Source organism: Coregonus lavaretus, assembly GCF_964263955.1.
Source record: "Coregonus lavaretus genome assembly, chromosome: 7".
In the NCBI taxonomy this organism is placed as follows: Eukaryota; Metazoa; Chordata; class Actinopteri; order Salmoniformes; family Salmonidae; genus Coregonus; species Coregonus lavaretus.
Window position 1 is genome coordinate 3384175 of NC_139994.1, and position 20978 is coordinate 3405152.

Sequence of the window (20978 nt, forward strand, 5' to 3'; positions counted from 1 at the left end):
GAAAAACGTTTCTAAATTTAGAAACGGGAGAAAATGACGGCGGGTGGTCCCAACAACGCACTGCGCTGACATGATGGGTCTGGTCGAGGTTTCTGCTTTAGGCTAAGGCTACTGTATTTCATCGTGTAGCAGCTGGCATGACAGCCTGATCTCACTAGCTGTTTAAAATGCGTCCCAAATGGCACCCTATTCCCTATGTAGTGTACTACTTCCAGTATGTCCACGTCCCATAGGGAATAGGGTGCCATTTGGGACAAACCTTTGATGGAGGCTGTTTCAATATTCACTCAGTGCAATCCTTGGCGGGTAGTTTGGTCCTTTTTTTATATATTTTCTGACAGACAACAAGATTTAGATGTTGAGGCAAGAAGAAGCAGCAAGTCTGTATGTCGAGTCAAACATTTATGAATCCACATTGAGTGCAGAACAGAGCTCGTTTAGTCTATCTTTACAAGTCTTTCAATGTAACCTCTTTTCCTCTTCATTTCCGTCGCACTAGAAACTACCGCTTGGTAACTGGTCAACTATTTTCACAGGCAATAAAATGCAGCATTCACCATCGAAATGACATCGTAAATAAAATACAAACAATAAATAACTCAACTATTCAGTGACGGCTACCTAGTCTCTAAATAAAAACAAAATAATATTAACATCATTAAACAAATGGCATTGGAAAAGGCCTGACAATGTTCAGAAAAGTCATTTCTATCCACAGGGGGGCACTATTCCACAGTTTATTCATTATAGGGGCAAATGAATGCCAGCAGAATAAGAAATTATTGTATTGTACTGTTCGATCTGATAATAGTTGATTTGACCTTAGCTATCAGTGTTAAAGGTCAAAGGTAAAATATAAATCACAATTCTTATCCAATGTCTGCAGGATAATAGATCTGGTCTTCTTTACCGGGTTGGTTCAACTGAGGGCACAGAAGTAAAAAAGGACAAGTTAAAGCAGAACATTCATTGAATCACTTGATAATCTTCTCTACTCCACTGATGAAATACAGATGTTCCTAACATAATACATGTTCTAATAAGTAACAGATGACCAGCAAAGACCACTGCCTTTACTCTAGAGCAGTGTTTCCCAAACTCGGTCCTGGGGCCCCACTGGGTGCACGTTTTGGTTTATGCGCTAGTGTCATGCTGGGGGCTGGGGGGTGGGGGGGGGGCAGAACCGAGTTTGGGAAACCCTTCTCTAGAGCCTTCAAACTCAACTCTGGACCTCGAAGCCAGTTCCTCTGCATTTTTTCCATTGTTCCCCTCTAATCAGTGACTGATTTAGACCTGTGACACCAGGTGGTGTAATTAATTAAACAGGTACAGAAAAGCAGCAGGCTCCGGACCTCGTAGGGTCAGAGTTGAACAGAAAAGCAGCAGGCTCCGGACCTCGTAGGGTCAGAGTTGAACAGAAAAGCAGCAGGCTCCGGACCTCGTAGGGTCAGAGTTGAACAGAAAAACAGCAGGCTCCGGACCTCGTAGGGTCAGAGTTGAACAGAAAAGCAGCAGGCTCCGGTCCTCGTAGGGTCAGAGTTGAACAGAAAAGCAGCAGGCTCCGGACCTCGTAGGGTCAGAGTTGAACAGAAAAGCAGCAGGCTCCGGTCCTCGTAGGGTCAGAGTTGAACAGAAAAGCAGCAGGCTCCGGACCTCGTAGGGTCAGAGTTGAACAGAAAAGCAGCAGGCTCCGGACCTCGTAGGGTCAGAGTTGAACAGAAAAGCAGCAGGCTCCGGACCTCGTAGGGTCAGAGTTGAACAGAAAAGCAGCAGGCTCCGGACCTCGTAGGGTCAGAGTTGAACAGAAAAGCAGCAGGCTCCGGACCTCGTAGGGTCAGAGTTGAACAGAAAAGCAGCAGGCTCCGGACCTCGTAGGGTCAGAGTTGAACAGAAAAGCAGCAGGCTCCGGACCTCGTAGGGTCAGAGTTGAACAGAAAAGCAGCAGGCTCCGGACCTCGTAGGGTCAGAGTTGAACAGAAAAGCAGCAGGCTCCGGACCTCGTAGGGTCAGAGTTGAACAGAAAAGCAGCAGGCTCCGGAACTCGTAGGGTCAGAGTTGAACAGAAAAGCAGCAGGCTCCGGACCTCGTAGGGTCAGAGTTGAACAGAAAAGCAGCAGGCTCCGGACCTCGTAGGGTCAGAGTTGAACACCCCTGATCTAGACCCACTGATAACCAAGGCTGATGATTGGAACTAAGCAGCACTTACTGTAAGATGAGATGTCGATCTCGTCGGGCAGCTCGCTGATGTTCACCTCGAATCGGTCCTGGACGTCGTTAAGGGTGCGGGCATCCGTCTCATCAGACACAAACGTGATGGCCAGGCCTTTGGTGCCAAACCTGCCCGCCCTGGCAACCTGAGTAAGACACACACAAACAACTTAGAGGGTTTTATAACTAAGTAACCTTATAATGACCCTGGCTGCTACTGGTAAGTACTTTATAACTAAAGTAACCTTATAATGACCCTGGCTGCTACTGGTAAGTACTTTATAACTAAAGTAACCTTATAATGACCCTGGCTGCTACTGGTAAGTACTTTATAACTAAAGTAACCTTATAATGACCCTGGCTGCTACTGGTAAGTACTTTATAACTAAAGTAACCTTATAATGACCCTGGCTGCTACTGGTAAGTACTTTATAACTAAAGTAACCTTATAATGACCCTGGCTGCTACTGGTAAGTACTTTATAACTAAAGTAACCTTATAATGACCCTGGCTGCTACTGGTAAGTACTTTATAACTAAAGTAACCTTATAATGACCATGGCTGCTACTGGTAAGTACTTTATAACTAAGTAACCTTATAATGACCCTGGCTGCTACTGGTAAGTACTTTATAACTAAGTAACCTTATAATGACCCTGGCTGCTACTGGGAAGTACTTTATAACTAAAGTAACCTTATAATGACCCTGGCTGCTACTGGTAAGTACTTTATAACTAAGTAACCTTATAATGACCCTGGCTGCTACTGGTAAGTACTTTATAACTAAAGTAACCTTATAATGACCCTGGCTGCTACTGGTAAGTACTTTATAACTAAGTAACCTTATAATGACCCTGGCTGCTACTGGTAAGTACTTTATAACTAAAGTAACCTTATAATGACCCTGGCTGCTACTGGTAAGTACTTTATAACTAAGTAACCTTATAATGACCCTGGCTGCTACTGGTAAGTACTTTATAACTAAGTAACCTTATAATGACCCTGGCTGCTACTGGTAAGTACTTTATAACTAAAGTAACCTTATAATGACCCTGGCTGCTACTGGTAAGTACTTTATAACTAAGTAACCTTATAATGACCCTGGCTGCTACTGGTAAGTACTTTATAACTAAGTAACCTTATAATGACCCTGGCTGCTACTGGTAAGTACTTTATAACTAAGTAACCTTATAATGACCCTGGCTGCTACTGGTAAGTACTTTATAACTAAGTAACCTTATAATGACCCTGGCTGCTACTGGTAAGTACTTTATAACTAAGTAACCTTATAATGACCCTGGCTGCTACTGGTAAGTACTTTATAACTAAGTAACCTTATAATGACCCTGGCTGCTACTGGTAAGACGGACAAACAAGAGGCCTATAACTAAATAATCTTGGTGTCAGAGTTTGTTGTCATCTACAGCAGAGTTTGTTGTTTTCTACAGCAGAGTTTGTTGTTATCTACAGCAGAGTTTGTTGTTTTCTACAGCAGAGTTTGTTGTTATATACAGCAGACTTTGTTGTTATATACAGCAGAGTTTGTTGTTATATACAGCAGAGTTTGTTGTTATATACAGCAGAGTTTGTTGTTATCTACAGCAGAATTTCCCAAACCCGGTCCTGGGGCCCCCCCTTGGTGCAGGTTTCGGTTTTTGTCCTAGCACTACACAGCTGATTCAAATAAATCAAAGCTTGATGATGAGTTGGTCATTTGAATCAGCGGTGTAGTTGCTAGGGCAAAAACTGAAACGCGCTCCCCAGGACAGAGTTTGGGAAACCCTGGTCTACGGGACTTACTCTGTGCAGGTAAGTGTCAGAGTCTTCTGGCATGTCGTAGTTGAAGGCAATGTTGACCCTCTCGATGTCCATCCCTCTTCCAAACAGGTTGGTGGCCACCAGGATACGTCTCTGGAAGTCTTTAAACTGTTGGTAACGAGAGAGACTGGGGAAGGAGGTTGGACAAAAAAGGGGGTGGAATTAGTTTAGAAAAAGATGGGTAATGACCGTGCCAGATCAAGCACTTACAGTTGAAGTCGGAAGTTTACATACACCTTAGCCAAATACATTTACTCTCAGTTTTTCACAATTCCTGACATTTAATCCTTGTAAAAATTCCCTGTCTTAGGTCAGTTAGGATCAACACTTTATTTTAAGAATGTGAAATGTCAGAATAATAGTAGAGAGAATGATTTATTTCAGCTTTTATTTCTTTCATCACATTCCCAGTAAATCAGAAGTTTACATACACTCAATTAGTATTTAGTAGCATTGCCTTTAAATTGTTTAACTTGGGTCAAACGTTTCAGGTAGCCTTCCACAAGCTTCCCACAATAAGTTGGGGGAATTTTGACCCATTCCTCCTGACAGAGCTGGTGTAACTGAGTCAGGTTTGTAGGCCTCCTTGCTCGCACACGCTTTTTCAGTTCTGCCCACACATTTTCTATAGGATTGAGGTCAGGGCTTTGTGATGGCCACTCTAATACCTTTACTTTGTTGTCCTTAAGCCATTTTGCCACAAATTTGGAAGTATGCTTGGGGTCATTGTCCATTTGGAAGAACAATTTGCGACCAAGCTTTAACTTCCTGACTGATGTCTTGGGATGTTGCTTCAATATATCCACATAATTTTCCTTCCTCATGATGCCATCTATTTTGTGAAGTGCACCAGTCCCTCCTGCAGCAAAGCACCCCCACAGCATGATGCTGCCACCCCCGTGCTTCATGGTTGGGATGGTATTCTTCGGCTTGCAAGCATTCCCCTTTTTCCTCCAAACATAACGATGGTCATTATGGCCAAACAGTTCTATTTTTGTTTCATCAGACCAGAGGACATTCCTCCAAAAAGTACGATCTTTGTCCCCATGTGCAGTTGCAAACCGTAGTCTGGCTTTTCTATGGCGTTTTTGGAGCATTGGCTTCTTCCTTGCTGAGCGGCCTTTCAGGTTATGTCGATATAGGACTCGTTTTACTGTGGATATAGATACTTTTTGTACCTGTTTCCTCCAGCATCTTTACAAGGTCCTTTGCTGTTGTTCTGGGATTGATTTGCACTTTTCGCACCAAAGTACGTTCATCTCTAGGAGACAGAACGCGTCTCCTTCCTGTGCGGTATGACGGCTGCGTGGTCCCATGGTGTTTATACTTGCGTACTATTGTTTGCACAGATGAACGCGTTTGAAAATTGCTCCCAAGGATGAACCAGACTTGTGGAGGTCTACAAAAAAAAAATCTGAGGTCTTGGCAGATTTATTTTCATTTTCCCATGATGTCAAGCAAAGAGGCATTGAGTTTGAAGGTAGGCCTTGAAATACATCCACAGGTACACCTCCAATTGACTCAAATTATATCAATTAGCGTATCAGAAGCTTCTAAAGCCATGACATAATTTTCCAAGCTGTTTAAAGGCACAGTCAACTTAGTGTATGTAAACTTCTGACCCACTGGAATTGTGATACAGTGAATTATAAGTGAAACAATCGGTCTCTAAACAATTGTTGGAAAAATTACATGTGTCATGCACAAAGTAGATGTCCTAACCGACTTGCCAAAACTAAAAGTTTGTTAAGAAGAAATTTGTGGAGTGGTTCAAAAACTAGTTTTAATGACTCCAACCTAAGTGTATGTAAACTTCCGACTTCAACTGTATAATATTAATGTTCAAAATAACACACACACACCAACTATCTACGTACCGTTCCTCCTGGGGCATCCCGCGGTGGATGGCGATAGCTGGGAAGTTCTGCTCAACCAACAGCTGGGCCAGAGCCACACAGCGCTGCACTGACTTCACAAAGATCACCACCTATAATATATAATAATATCACTACACACACACTGGGCCAGAGATCACCACCTATAATATATAATAATATCACTACACACACTGGGCCAGAGATCACCACCTATAATATATAATAATATCACTACACACACTGGGCCAGAGATCACCACCTGGAAACAACAACACACTCCACATTTGACTACACACACACACTGCATTTGCATATTCAAAAACTCAGCGTTTTTCTTTCCCCTGAATTTCCTGCCATTTTGTACCACGGTGGAACATGAAACACAGTACCTGGTTGAACTAAGACACTGACTACACACTGGATTTGCATATAAAAACTTGCCCAGCCAGCATTTACATTTTTCCTCAGTTTCTCCTGCTATGTGCCTCTGGAACATCATGATTGAATTCCAGTACCTGGTTGAACTCTTCTGTGGAACATAATTCATTCCAGTACCTGGTTGAACTCCAGCACGTCGAGGAGATCAAAGAGCTTCCTGTTCTTCTCGTTGTCCTTCAGTTTGACATAGTACTGCTGCAGCCCGTGGAGAGTCAGCTTGGTCTCATCATCAACAAAGATTTCCATCGGCTGGGTGGAGCAGGGTTAGGGTGGAGTAGGGTTAGGGTGGTGGGGGGGGGGGGGGGGGGGGGTGGAGCAGGGTTAGGGTGGAGTATGGTTAGGGTGGTTGGGGCGGGGGGGGGAGCAGGGTTAGGGTGGAGTAGGGAGGGGGTGGAGTAGGGTTAGGGTGGTGGGGGGGAGGGTGGGACAGGGTTAGGGTGGAGTAGGGAGGGGGTGGAGCAGGGTTAGGGTGGTGGGGGGGGTGGGGGGGGGTTAGGGTGGAGTAGGGAGGGGGTGGAGCAGGGTTAGGGTGGAGTAGGGAGGGGGTGGGACAGGGTTAGGGTGGTGGTGGGGGGGGGGGTGGAGCAGGGTTAGGGTGGAGTAGGGTTAGGGTGGTGGTGGGGGGGGGGGGGGTGGAGCAGGGTTAGGGTGGAGTAGGGAGGGGGTGGGACAGGGTTAGGGTGGTGGGGGGGAGGGTGGAACAGGGTTAGGGTGGAGTAGGGAGGGGGTGGGACAGGGTTAGGGTGGAGTAGGCAGGGGGTGGAGTAGGGTTAGGGTGGAGTAGGGTTAGGGTGGAGTAGGACAGGGTTAGGGTGGTGTGGGGGGGGGGGTTAGGGTGGTGGGGGGGGGGGACAGGGTTAGGGTGGAGTAGGCAGGGGGTGGAGTAGGGTTAGGGTGGAGTAGGGTTAGGGTGGAGTAGGACAGGGTTAGGGTGGTGGGGGGGAGGGTGGAACAGGGTTAGGGTGGAGTAGGGAGGGGGTGGGACAGGGTTAGGGTGGTGGGGGGAGCAGGGTTAGGGTGGTGGGGGGGGGGGGGGACAGGGTTAGGGTGGAGTAGGCAGGGGGTGGAGTAGGGTTAGGGTGGAGTAGGGAGGGGGTGGAGCAGGGTTAGGGTGGAGTAGGGAGGGGGGGGACAGGGTTAGGGTGGTGGGGGGTGGGGGGTGGGACAGGGTTAGGGTGGATTAGGGAGGGGGGGGGACAGGGTTAGGGTGGAGTAGGGAGGGGGGGGACAGGGTTAGGGTGGTGGGGGGTGGGGGGTGGGACAGGGTTAGGGTGGATTAGGGAGGGGGGGGGACAGGGTTAGGGTGGGGGAAGAATACAGGGAGTGGATGGTTCCCAGAGAGCAGTGGTTAAGGTGAGGAGGTAGAGGTGAGGAGGTAGAGGAGGTAGAGGTGAGGAGGTAGAGGTGACGAGGTAGAGGTGACGAGGTAGAGGTGACGAGGTAGAGGTGAGGAGGCAGAGGTGACGAGGTAGAGGTGAGGAGGCAGAGGTGACGAGGCAGAGGTTACGAGGTAGAGGTGAGGAGGTAGAGGTGACGTAGAGGTGACGAGGTAGAGGTGAGGAGGTAGAGGTGAGGAGGTAGAGGTAGAGGTGACGAGGTAGAGGTGAGGAGGTAGAGGTGACGAGGTAGAGGTAAATCAGGGAGACATGAGGAAATACAGTGAAATAGAAAGAGAAGGAATGGGGGAGTTAGATGGACACACTGCCCTCCCACCACACAACATTTAAACTTCTCTCACACAAACACAGACGGACAGACAGACGGACAGACAGACAGACGGACAGACGGACAGACGGACGGACGGACGGACAGACAGACATGCACGCACACAGGATACGAACTCACATACTGATGCAACACAGACGAACATAGAGACAGCCAGACACAGTCCTCACTAGTCACTACTATCCACACAACACTTGGAAAAAAACTAATAGATCTGATGTCAAATGAAAAGCCATAGTAATCAGACGAAATCAACAGTTATTGTAAAACCTAACCACAAGTAATACATGAATTAAAACAAAAACGCCTTCGGCCTCCCGAGTGGGGCAGCGGTCTAAGGCACTGCATCGCTGTGCTAGAGGCATCACTACAGACCCGGGTTCGATCCCGGGCTGTATCACAACCGGTCGTGACTGGGAGTCCCATAGGGCGGCACACAATTGGCCCAGCGTAGTCCGGGTTAGGGGAGGGTTTGGCCCAGCGTAGTCCGGGCAGCGTAGTCCGGGTTAGGGGAGGGTTTGGCCCAGCGTAGTCCGGGTTAGGGGAGGGTTTGGCCCAGCGTAGTCCGGGTTAGGGGAGGGTTTGGCCCAGCGTAGTCCGGGTTAGGGGAGGGTTTGGCCCAGCGTAGTCCGGGTCAGGGGAGGGTTTGGCCGGGGGGGGGTCTTTACTTGGCTCATTGCGCTCTAGTGCCTCCTTGTGGCGGGCCGGGTGCCTGCAGGCTGACCCCGGTTGTCAGTTGAACGGTGTTTCCTCCGACACATTGGTGCGGCTGGCTTCCGGGTTAAGCGGGCGGGTGTTAAGAAGCGCGGTTTGGCGGGTCATGTTTCAGAGGACGCATGACTCGACCTTTGTCTTCCGAGCCCGTTGGGGGAGTTGCAGCGATGAGACAAGATCGAAATTGGGGAGAAAAAGGTGCCAAAAAAATACATTATAAAAAGCCTTTACATTTTAGTCATTTAGCAGACGCTCTTATCCAGTGAGTGCATACATTTTTCATACTGGCCCCCCGTGGGAATCGAACCCACAACCCTGGTGTTGCAAACGCCATGCGCTACCAACTGAGCTACACGGAGCCTTCATTGGAATCACTAGGGCTGCTCCGCTTGACGTAAGATCGATTCATCTTCACATCACAACATACAAACAAACACATTCATCTAGCCACTAATTTGGCCCGTCTCTCTGGTAGCAGCTGTGCCTAATTAAACAATGAGGGAACAGTCTCTGTCAATTAAACGTGCTACATGATTAATCAGAGACATCATTTACGGTGGGCCACTACAACTTGGATCATAGATGGCCTAAGTCATCAATCTAGAATCCAATATAGATTAACCTTAAGTTTATTACATACTGAATCAATTTTATATTTTTTAGATTTGACATTTATTTGTCATTTAGCAGACACTCTTGTACCGGTTAAGTACCTTGCTCAAGGGAAAAGACAGATTTTTCATGTATTCACCTTTCGGTTACTGGCTCAACGCTTTTAAGCGCTAGGCTACCTGCCGACCCATATATACTGAACAAAAATATAAACGCAACATGTAAAGTGTTGGTCCCATGTTTCATAAGCTGAAATAAAAGATCACAGAAATGTTCCATATGCACAAAAAGCTTATTTCTCTCAATTTTTGTGCACAAATGTGTTTACATCCCTGTTAGTGAGCATTTCTCCTTTGCCAAGATAATCCATCCACCTGACAGGTGTGGCATATCAAGAAGCTGATTAAACAGCATGATCATTACACAGGTGCACCTTGTGCTGGGGACAATAAAAGGCCACTCTAAAATGTGCAGTTTTGTCACACAACACCATGCCACAGATGTCTCAAGTTTTGAGGGTGCATGCAATTGGCATGCTGACTGCAGGAATGTCCACCAGAGCTGTTGCCAAAGAATTGAATGTTCATTTCTCTACCATAAGCCACCCCGAACGTTGTTTTAAAGAATATGTCAGTACGCCCAACCGGCCTCACAACCGCAGACCACAGCCCAGGACATTCACATCCGGCTTCTTCACCTGCGGGATTGTCTGAGAGGGGAGAGGGGGATGCTGAAGAGTATTTCTGTCTGTAATTAAGCCCTTTTGTGGGGAAAGACTCATTCTGATTGGCTGGGCCTGGCTCCCAACCATGGCTCCGCCCCTGCCCAATCACGTGAAGTCCATAGATTAGGGCCTAGTGAATTTATGTCAATTGACTGATTTCCTTATATGAACTGTAACTCAGTAAAATCTTTGAAATTGTTGCGTGTTGCGTTTATATTTTTTATTCAGTATAGTTAGGATTGTATTGTCAATGTTAGAGTCCAAACTGTCCTCAGCTCACTCATTGTCCAATTAGGATCATAGCACTTACCTTCAGAAAGCTAAGAGAAAGTCCAGTTTCCTGAATGCCTGATTTAGAGGATGTTTAATCTACAATAATACACCAGTAAACTAGACTGAGCTGAGTATCGCTGACCGTATCTGTCCCTCTTCAACATCTCTCATTCACTCAGTCTGTCCTCTCAATCCCAGTTACTGTAGTCATTCACTCAGTCTGTCCTCTCAATCCCAGTTACTGTAGTCATTCACTCAGTCTGTCCTCTCAATCCCAGTTACTGTAGTCATTCACTCAGTCTGTCCTCTCAATCCCAGTTACTGTAGTCATTCACTCAGTCTGTCCTCTCAATCCCAGTTACTGTAGTCATGTCAGTCAGTCAGTCAGTCAGTCAAACACAGCCTCCTCCTCCAACTGTAGCCTACGTGTTTGAAGATGATGCTTCTGTTAAAAAGTGTGTGTGTGTGTGTGTGTGTGTGTGTGTGTGTGTGTGTGTGTGTGTGTGTGTGTGTGTGTGTGTGTGTGTGTGTGTGTTAGGTTTGAATATTTTCCCAGTATTTTACAAATGTTCCATCCTGAGACCCAGTATTTCCCGCCAAAACAGGAAGTGTCATTCAAAAGCATTATAAAGCATATAAACAGGCCTGTCTGGATTTGATTAGAGCTTTGATCTAAAAATCAAGTCTGATGCTACCTGAGCCTGATGAGCCATACATTACATACATTTTATGAGACCTACATTAAAGACATTTTATGAGCCCTACATTAAAGACATTTTATGAGCCCAAGCCCAAAAAAGCCTAAATGGTTGTGTCGTTACCCAATACATATATGATATAGGCTACTGCACATTACTCACGACAGAAGCCCATAGATGTAGCTAGCTATATAAAGCCCATAGATGTAGCTAGCTATATAAAGCCCATAGATGTAGCTGGCTATATAAAGCCCATAGATGTAACTAGCTATATAAAGCCCATAGATGTAGCTAGCTATATAAAGCCCATAGATGTAGCTAGCTATATAAAGCCCATAGATGTAGCTAGCTATATAAAGCCCATAGATGTAGCTGGCTATATAAAGCCCATAGATGTAGCTGGCTATATAAAGCCCATAGATGTAGCTAGCTATATAAAGCCCATAGATGTAGCTGGCTATATAAAGCCCATAGATGTAGCTGGCTATATAAAGCCCATAGATGTAGCTAGCTATATAAAGCCCATAGATGTAGCTAGCTATATAAAGCCCATAGATGTAGCTAGCTATATAAAGCCCATAGATGTAGCTAGCTATAATGCTCTCTTGGGTAAATAAATGAAACTAGCTCCAGTAGGCTAATCTTTTTTAGTGTGAACTGTATTACTGTACTGTATTGTATTATACTGTATTATATGGACTGGAATTATGTACATTGTTCAAACCATGATACAGCAGAAGAGAACATGTGATTCTGGTGCAGCACATGAGTCCACATGAATATAATAGGGCCTATTTGTATAATTAGTAGGCTGACTCATATTTACCTTTCATAATATTTCCCCTAATGTTATTAACCTACCTCCTCTTTCGCTCTCTATTGTTGCTTCATTCCTTCCTCGCTTTCAACAGTTAAATGAAATAAGTTTAGTTGTCCTTATCTTCATCACTCTAATGACATTCTTGAATAATGTTGGACTAGAATTAGATGCAGAAGCCTTCCACTTCTCTTCACGAAGATTGAATGGTTACGGGTCTGAATAAGTAACTGCTATAGCCTACCGCCATTGCGCATTCACTCTTCTTTCAAACTACCCGTGAGTTCTATTGGCTGCTGTATTTAACATTCAGCAAACAAGAGCTTGCATCCCTCTTCGAATAGTCTATTGATATATAATAAATAATGTAGAAAATATGTCCAGCAAGCTATTCTAGTCTAGCTTTTCCTGCATGGGACTCCAAGAGCTAAGGATTGTTTTTTAAGGAGAGGCCAGCGGAGCACAGGTGTGTGCGTATTGCGCAAGAGCTATAAGTTAGAAGCTTATTATGCATAACACATCATTAATTAGCTAAATATAAGGCTAATACTTTTAGATCAGCTTTAATATTGCAGATAGATTGTAACTTCCATCAATGTAATTGTCTGCATCACTTCCAATCCCCCATTTGTTTTTCGCAAATACAGTTACATACACCTTTGCCAAATACATTTAAACTCAGTTTTTCACAATTCCTGACATTTAATCCTAGTAAAAATTACATCTTAGGTCAGTTAGGATCACCACTTTATTTTAAGAATGTGAAATGTCAGAATAACAGTAGAGAGAATTATTTATTTAAGCTTTTATTTCTTTCATCACATTCCCAGTGGGTCAGAAGTTTACATACACTCAATTAGTATTTGGTAGCATTGCCTTTAAATTGTTTAACTTGGGTCAAACGTTTCAGGTAGCCTTCCACAAGCTTCCCACAATACGTTGGGTGAATTTTGGCCCATTCCTCCTGACAGAGCTGGTGTAACTGAGTCAGGTTTGTAGGCCTCCTTGCTCGCACACGCTTTTTCAGTTCTGCCCACAAATATTCTATAGGATTGAGGTCAGGGCTTTTGTGATGGCTACTCCAATACCTTGACTTTGTTGTCCTTAAGCCATTTTGCCACAACTTTGGAAGTATGCTTGGGGTCATGGTCCATTTGGAAGAACAATTTGCGACCAAGCTTTAACTTCCTGACTGATGACTTGAGATATTGCTTCAATATATCCACATAATTTTCCTTCCTCGTGATGCCATCTATTTTGTGAAGTGCACTAGTCCATCCTGCAGCAAAGCACCCCCACAGCATGATGCTGCCACCCCTGTGCTTCACGGTTGGGATGGTGTTCTTCGGCTTGCAAGGCTCCCCTTTTTCCTCCAAACATAACGATGGTCATTATGGCCAAACAGTTCTATTTTTGTTTCATCAGACCAGAGGACATTCCTCCAAAAAGTACGATCTTTGTCCCCATGTGCAGTTGCAAACCGTAGTCTGGCTTTTTTATGGCGGTTTTGGAGCAGTGGCTTCTTCCTTGCTGAGCGGCCTTTCAGGTTATGTCGATATAGGATTCGTTTTACTGTGGATAGATACTTTTGTACCGGTTTCCTCCAGCATCTTCACAAGGTCCTTTGCTGTTGTTCTGGGATTGATTTGCACTTTTCGCACCAAAGTACGTTCATGTCTAGGAGACAGAACGTGTCTCCTTCCTGAGCGGTATGACAGCAGTGTGGTCCCATGGTGTTTATACTTGCATTCTATTTTTTGTACAGATGAACGTGGTACCTTCAGGTGTTTGGAAATTGCTCCCAAGGATGAACCAGACTTGTTGAGGTCTACACATTTTTTTCTGAGGTCTTGGCTGATTTCTTTTGATTTTCCCATGATGTCAAGCACAGAGGCACTGAGTTTGAAGGTAGGCCTTGAAATACATCCACAGGTACACCTTCAATTGACTCAAATTATGTCAATTAGCCTATCAGAAACTTCTAAAGCCATGGGAATTTTCCAAGCTGTTTAAAAGCACAATCAACTTATTGTATGTAAACTTCTGACCCCTGGAATTGTGATATAGTGAATTATAAGTGAAATAATCTGTCTGTAAACAATTGTTGGAAAAATTAATTGTGTCGTCATGCACAAAGTAGATGTCCTACCCGACTTGTCAAAACTATAGTTTGTTAAAAAGCAATTTGTGGAGTGGTTGAAAAATGAGTTTTAATGACTCCAACCTAAGTGTATGTAAATGTCTGACTTCAACTGTGTGTATATATATATATATATATATATATATATATATATATATATATATATATATATATATATATATATATATATATATATATATATATATATATATATATATATATGTATACAGTGGCGGCTCCTGAAAAAATTCTCAGGAGGGGCAATTTTTCTGATGATTTAGGTGACCTACACACATTTAAAAAAAGATATGTCCAGCAACAACATGAAGACAGGGGCAGCATATAAGTCAATACCAGAAGCATTTATTGACTGATCTCAAAAGTGTTGGCTTACCAGGGTTGGTGGAGCCCTCAGTTTCATCTTTGCCTCGCAAAGCTAACTCAAACACTCCGCAAAACTTCACACACTGGATTAGCCGGCTGAGGATGTGGCGGTTCTTGCTAATGTCGTAGTAAATATATTTGTTATAGTGAATATGGAATATGATATGTTGAGTAAAATGTTGTGCTAAGATCTATTTAGGTCAGGAGCTGGTTATAAGTTCTGTTCCTATCCAATAACAATGGACAAAAGGGTCCTATCTTGTCAGCCTTGTCAGCAGGTGGCCAAGGACAACACCCACGCCATAGGCCTCTCAGTTCTTCCAACTCACGAGTTCTTGCTCTGAGGACACACACACACACACAAACACACACATCATCACTGTTAAACACACACACACACATCATCACTGTTAAACACACACACACACACACACACACACACACAAAAATCCCCTCTCTTAGGCTGAACATTTGAAGACAGAGAACCCGACTCAGAGCCAATGCAACAGTGACAGTAGCCTGCAGGGGACCTCGCCCAACTCATCAGGACCAATCAGAAGATCAGAACTACTAGATTGAACCTACTTCATTTATTGCATAAAATGTCTGCACACAATGTTTCGGGGCTCTCTTCAGATAATAATAATAATAATAATAATAATAATAATATGCCATTTAGCAGATGCTTTTATCCAAAGCGACTTACAGTCATGCGTGCATACATTTTTGTGTATGGGTGGTCCCGGGGATCGAACCCACTACCTTGGCGTTACAAGCACCATGCTCTACCAGCTGAGCTACAGAAAGTGGATACTCATGGATGCGCATTGCAATTGTAAAATGTCAACACAATTGGAGACACCACGTCATTTTTGGAGACATGTTATTGACAGTAAACTATTGTAGATGCGACTGCTAACTAACTAAAACATTTTAGCTGGCTAGCTAATCATCTTAGCTAAATGTGGGGCAAACAATTCAGTTATTTACCGTTAATTTGAGGGATTGGGGTGAAAGAAATCGAGTTACATAGTGATACTTTACGATATACTGTATTGACAATATCGCAATATTTTAGCGCTAGTTGGCTGTACCTGCACCAAAACACCATTATTGTTCCTTCATAGCTTGTTCTCAATCTTTTCACATTGGGAGCCAATTTGTTTTCAGCACTTTTATTTCCATGACTGATCAAAACTCGTTCTCATGGCTTTCTGATCCCTCTGCAACAGACATATGGTGCGCAATAAAATCACAGTATCGAATCGCAATACGTATAGAATCATGAGACTCGCAATGCTGATGCATATATCTTATCGTGAGGTTCCTGGCAATTCCCAGCCCAAGTTCATTTTTAAGAGTTTGACGAACGGGTCCGTGAACGCGATTCCAGATATATTTACCTCTGAATAAACTGCCTTTATTACACCATATCCACATCCAGTAAACTTGTGATTATCAACACTAACCTCATCGTTGTGGCGGCGGACAGCTAGCCTGTATCCCTCGTCATCCAGTTGAGTGAGTGGCAATGTCTTTTTTCGTTCGTACCAATTTTTGGAAAATCCTAGGGTGTAGGACTTTCCGCCTTTAGTAGAAACCTGTTGAATTATTAAATTTGGTCTGGGAGGTCCTAATTGTTTCGTTGCCAATTTATCTTCATTTGTTCGCCGACAAAAAGGAAATTCTTTCAAAGACACAACCGAGTTGCACTGAAGCCTAGCCATGTTGATAGTAGTAGTGAATTGATTGACGCTGCTACCCTCTCTTTTCTTAGTTACGTTCATGTGACGAAAGCGCGTAAGTGCAAGCCCACAGACACCCATTGAGATTGTATTGAAGGCTCTGAAATTTGAAAAAAATAGATTTTACATGGGAGTCTATGACAGAAGTTCTGGGCGATTTTCAATCTGACTGAAATCGCCCCAAAAGGGGGTGGAGCCATTTGAAGCACGACTTTAGCCTGATTCGACATTTAGTGGCAGTGTGGCACTGTGTCAGATCAGACGTATAGATTACAACACTGATAACTACTGTTGCCGTGATATAATTGATTAGAAAAAAAATCCCTTCCTTTTCCCGTTTGGCAGTGCGTCGCCCATATCGCCCTATTGAACAGGCCGTCCCTGTATGTATATATATATATACACACACATACACACACACACACACACACACACACACATACATACATACATACATACATACATACATATATACAGTGGGGAGAACAAGTATTTGATACACTGCTGATTTTGCAGGTTTTCCTACTTACAAAGCATGTAGAGGTCTGTAATTTTTATCATAGGTACACAACTGTGAGAGACGGAATCTAAAACAAAAATCCAGAAAATCACATTGTATGATTTTTAAGTAATTAATTTGCATTTTATTGCATGACATAAGTATTTGATCACCTACCAACCAGTAAGAATTCCGGCTCTCACAGACCTGTTAGTTTTTCTTTAAGAAGCCCTCCTGTTCTCCACTCATTACCTGTATTAACTGCACCCGTTTGAACTCGTTACCTGTATAAAAGACACCTGTCCACACACTCAATCAAAACAGACTCCAACCTCTCCACAATGGCCAAGACCAGAGAGCTGTGTAAGGACATCAGGGATAACATTGTAGACCTGCTCAAGGCTGGGATGGGCTACAGGACAATAGGCAAGCAGCTTGGTGAGAAGGCAACAACTGTTGGCGCAATTATTAGAAAATGGAAGAAGTTCAAGATGACGGTCAATCACCCTCGGTCTGGGGCTCCATGCAAGATCTCATCTCGTGGGGCATCAATGATCATGAGGAAGGTGAGGGATCAGCCCAGAACTACACGGCAGGACCTGGTCAATGACCTGAAGAGAGCTGGGACCACAGTCTCAAAGAAAACCATTAGTAACACACTACGCTGTCATGGATTAAAATCCTGCAGTGCACGCAAGGTCCCCCTGCTCAAGCCAGCGCATGTCCAGGCCCGTCTGAAGTTTGCCAATGACCATCTGGATGATCCAGAGGAGGAATGGGAGAAGGTCATGTGGTCTGATGAGACAAAAATAGAGCTTTTTGGTCTAAACTCCACTCACCGTGTTTGGAGGAAGAAGAAGGATGAGTACAACCCCAAGAACACCATCCCAACCGTGAAGCATGGAGGTGGAAACATCATTCTTTGGGGATGCTTTTCTGCAAAGCGGACAGGACGACTGCACCGTATTGAGGGGAGGATGGATGGGGCCATGTATCGTGAGATCTTGACCAACAACCTCCTTCCCTCAGTAAGAGCATTGAAGATGGGTCGTGGCTGGGTCTTCCAGCATGACAACGACCCGAAACACACAACCAGGGCAACTAAGGAGTGGCTCCGTAAGAAGCATCTCAAGGTCCTGGAGTGGCCTAGCCAGGCTCTAGACCTGAACCCAATAGAACATCTTTGGAGGGAGCTGAAAGTCTGTATTGCCCAGCGACAGCCCCGAAACCTGAAGGATCTGGAGAAGGTCTGTATGGAGGAGTGGGCCAAAATCCCTGCTGCAGTGTGCAAACCTAGTCAAGACCTACAGGAAACGTATGATCTCTGTAATTGCAAACAAAGGTTTCTGTACCAAATATTAAGTTCTGCTTTTCTGATGTATCAAATACTTATGTCATGCAATAAAATGCAAATTAATTACTTAAAAATCATACAATGTGATTTTCTGGATTTTTGTTTTAGATTCCGTCTCTCACAGTTGATGTGTACCCATGATAAAAATTACAGACCTCTACATGCTTTGTAAGTAGGAAAACCTGCAAAATCGGCAGTGTATCAAATACTTGTTCTCCCCACTGTATATACACATATCATTTTTTAAAAATATTTCCCTTTATTACTTTCTAACCCCACCACCCCTTCCCTAATTGGAGTAAACTAGTGAACAACAACGCTTAGGCCTCTACTTCCAGCTTATACATACTATATACATTTTATGGACATTCTATTTTGTTTGTTTTTACTCCTGAACCCCTACCCTCAACCTCTCAGATCATTTTCATGATGTCCATCCCGTTTGCTCCTATATGCCATATCTTTTTAACTGTGCTCGTTCACAAAAGCTCTCAACCTATAACCTATATACTTATTATGGACACAGTATGCTTTACATTAGTTATCTTGTTGTCATTAGTTGTTGTTAGTCCCATCCTTCAGCTCCATTCAACACCTCCCATCTATCTCTTAACACCATCCATATTGGATCTGCAGAGCTGGGAAGATTGTATCCCCCATATAAATAACATTATATTGGTAGCAAGAATTTTGTATAATAATTTAAATTGAAAAATTCTACGTTTTGAATCCGGCATCGTTTTGCGTATCAGTTCATAAACAATATGGCATGGAATCGGTATGTCAAAAATCTCTTCCCAACTATTTTGCAATCTATATGGGACGCCTGTCAATCCTTTGGTCCTTAAATGAAACTATAAGGCTAACACTGCATTGAATGCATTACCTGAAAGAGGTAGGCTAGGACATTATATACAGTGCATTCAGAAAGTATTCAGACCCCTTGACTTTTTCCACATTTTGTTACGTTGCAGCCTTATTCTAAAATGGATGAAATTGTTTTTTTCCCCCTCATCAATCTACACACAATACCCCATGATGACAAAGTAAAAACAGGTTTGAGAAATGTTTGAACATTTATTTTAAGAATAAAAAACTGAAATATCACATTTAAGAATGATTGAGGCCACTGTGTTCTTGGGGACCTTCAATGCTGAAGAAATGTTTTCGTACCCTTCCCCAGATCTGTGCCTTGACACAATCCTGTCTCGGAGCTATACGAACAATTCCTTCTACCTAATGGCTTTTTTTAAAAATGTTTAAACTGTTTTCGCTTTATCATTATGGGGCATTGTGTGTAGATTGATGAGGGAAAAAATGATTTAATCAATTTTAGAATAAGGCTGTAATGTAACACAATGCGGGAAAAGGGGTCTGAATAATTTCCGAATGCACTGTATAGGGCTAGAACAAGATGATCTATTCTGGATGCAATTTCTCGCGGGTGCACGGATTTAAAGCAACGATATTCGAGTGATAGGCTGTTTTTAAAAGTCTGCAGCTGCAATGAAAAAAAAATATATCTTTACAATAAAATAATAATAAGGTGACCCCAGAAAGCCAGATGGAGATGGGTAAATTAGACGTGCATTCGGTCTTTATATTACTGTAGTATAGTCTATGCTGCAGCAAAAGTAGCCTGTCACAAGAATAAAAGTTACCATGATGAGATGATACAGTAGGTCTACATGCATTGTGAACTGCTCTCCATACTGAGATGGGCTGTCTGCACCCATCGTTGATTCATCATGCAGAGGCCATAGAGAAGACAGATTTAGACATCGCTTATAATGTAACACCATCCTGTTCATATAAATACTTTATTATAATTTACTGGTTTCTCGCAGTTATTTATCCCGTGGAAAAGGGAGTGGTTTTGGGCGTTAAAAATCACGGTAAATCACGGTAACTGGTTTCCCGCCATTCAACCCTAGTGTGTGTGTGTGTGTGTGTGTGTGTGTGTGTGTGTTTTTGCAGGTCTTTGGATGCTTGTGAGAGTATGAGAGGGTTTATGTGGTGTGTCTAATATCCATGATCATGTAGTTGGAATGTGTCAAATAAAAATGCTGTTAGAATCAACATGTTAGTGGGATGTCTTAAGGATGGGGTGTTTTAAATGGTACTGCCTTGTTTACAGGCAAAGGGTTTTAGAAAGCTGGATTTTCAACAACAACAAAAAAGGTTTTTCTGTTCATAGTCTATTTTTCATGTGATTGCAATGCTCCTCTTCAAGCATTTCACAGTTACCTCATCGATTCTAGATTCATTGCAACACGAGACGGCTCTGTGTACCGTCTCTATCTACAGTCACATCTCCATCTCTTTCCTCCCGCTTCGGTCTTCCGTATACCACACCACCCTACCATTCCCCTCTCTCTCTCTCTCTCTCTCTCTCTCTCTCCTTTCTTCACGTCGCGGTGTTCTGCCTTGTTACTGCCTCTGTCTGTACAGTGTGTTAGACAAGGTTCATGTCTGTGATTTATTACCAAGGCATCCTGATGCTTGGGTAGCAGCTTAAGGACAGAATGGTGGCCATTTTCCCTTTGTGAGACAGGCCTCATGTTCCTACAGGGTTAATCGCCCATCCATCTCCAGTTACCTCAATTCCATTTAAATGCAGACTGGCAACGGGGTCATTTTGGATCGACTCGGCGGACCCAGGCAATTTGACTGCTCTTTCTTTCCACTTTGTTGGGAAAGTAATGAACTACAGCAGCCCAGAGAGACCGGCAGCGTCCACTTCATTTACTCTCCAGAGCTTGGCGCTTGTCAGGCTTCCTCCTCATTTCTCTAGTGGCTCGTTTTATTGCTTTGACCGAGGTTCTTTGGGATCCTTTATATTTGCTTAAATTTGTCTTTCTCTCTCTTGTTTGCCATGTGAGCGGTTACAGCTCCAGGGAGAGCCGCTCTTAACTACAGGGCAGTGAGCTGGGGGGGGGGGGGGGGGGTTCGA

The 20978-nt window shown here is 43.7% G+C and overlaps 1 protein-coding gene across 1 annotated transcript in view; it reads right to left on the reverse strand.

Moving 5' to 3' along the window:
* Positions 1-305: 305 nt before the first annotated feature.
* LOC311132098 (spliceosome RNA helicase DDX39B) overlaps positions 306-20978 on the reverse strand; it is a 30797-nt gene continuing 10124 nt past the window's right edge. The window contains exons 7-11 of the mRNA XM_084165273.1: positions 6458-6589; positions 5903-6012; positions 4008-4152; positions 2207-2354; positions 306-923 (exon numbers count right to left, since the gene is read on the reverse strand). Of these exons, the coding sequence (XP_084021399.1) occupies positions 907-923; positions 2207-2354; positions 4008-4152; positions 5903-6012; positions 6458-6589 (552 nt within the window). The 3' untranslated portion in view covers positions 306-906. The remainder of the gene's footprint in view (positions 924-2206; positions 2355-4007; positions 4153-5902; positions 6013-6457; positions 6590-20978) is intronic.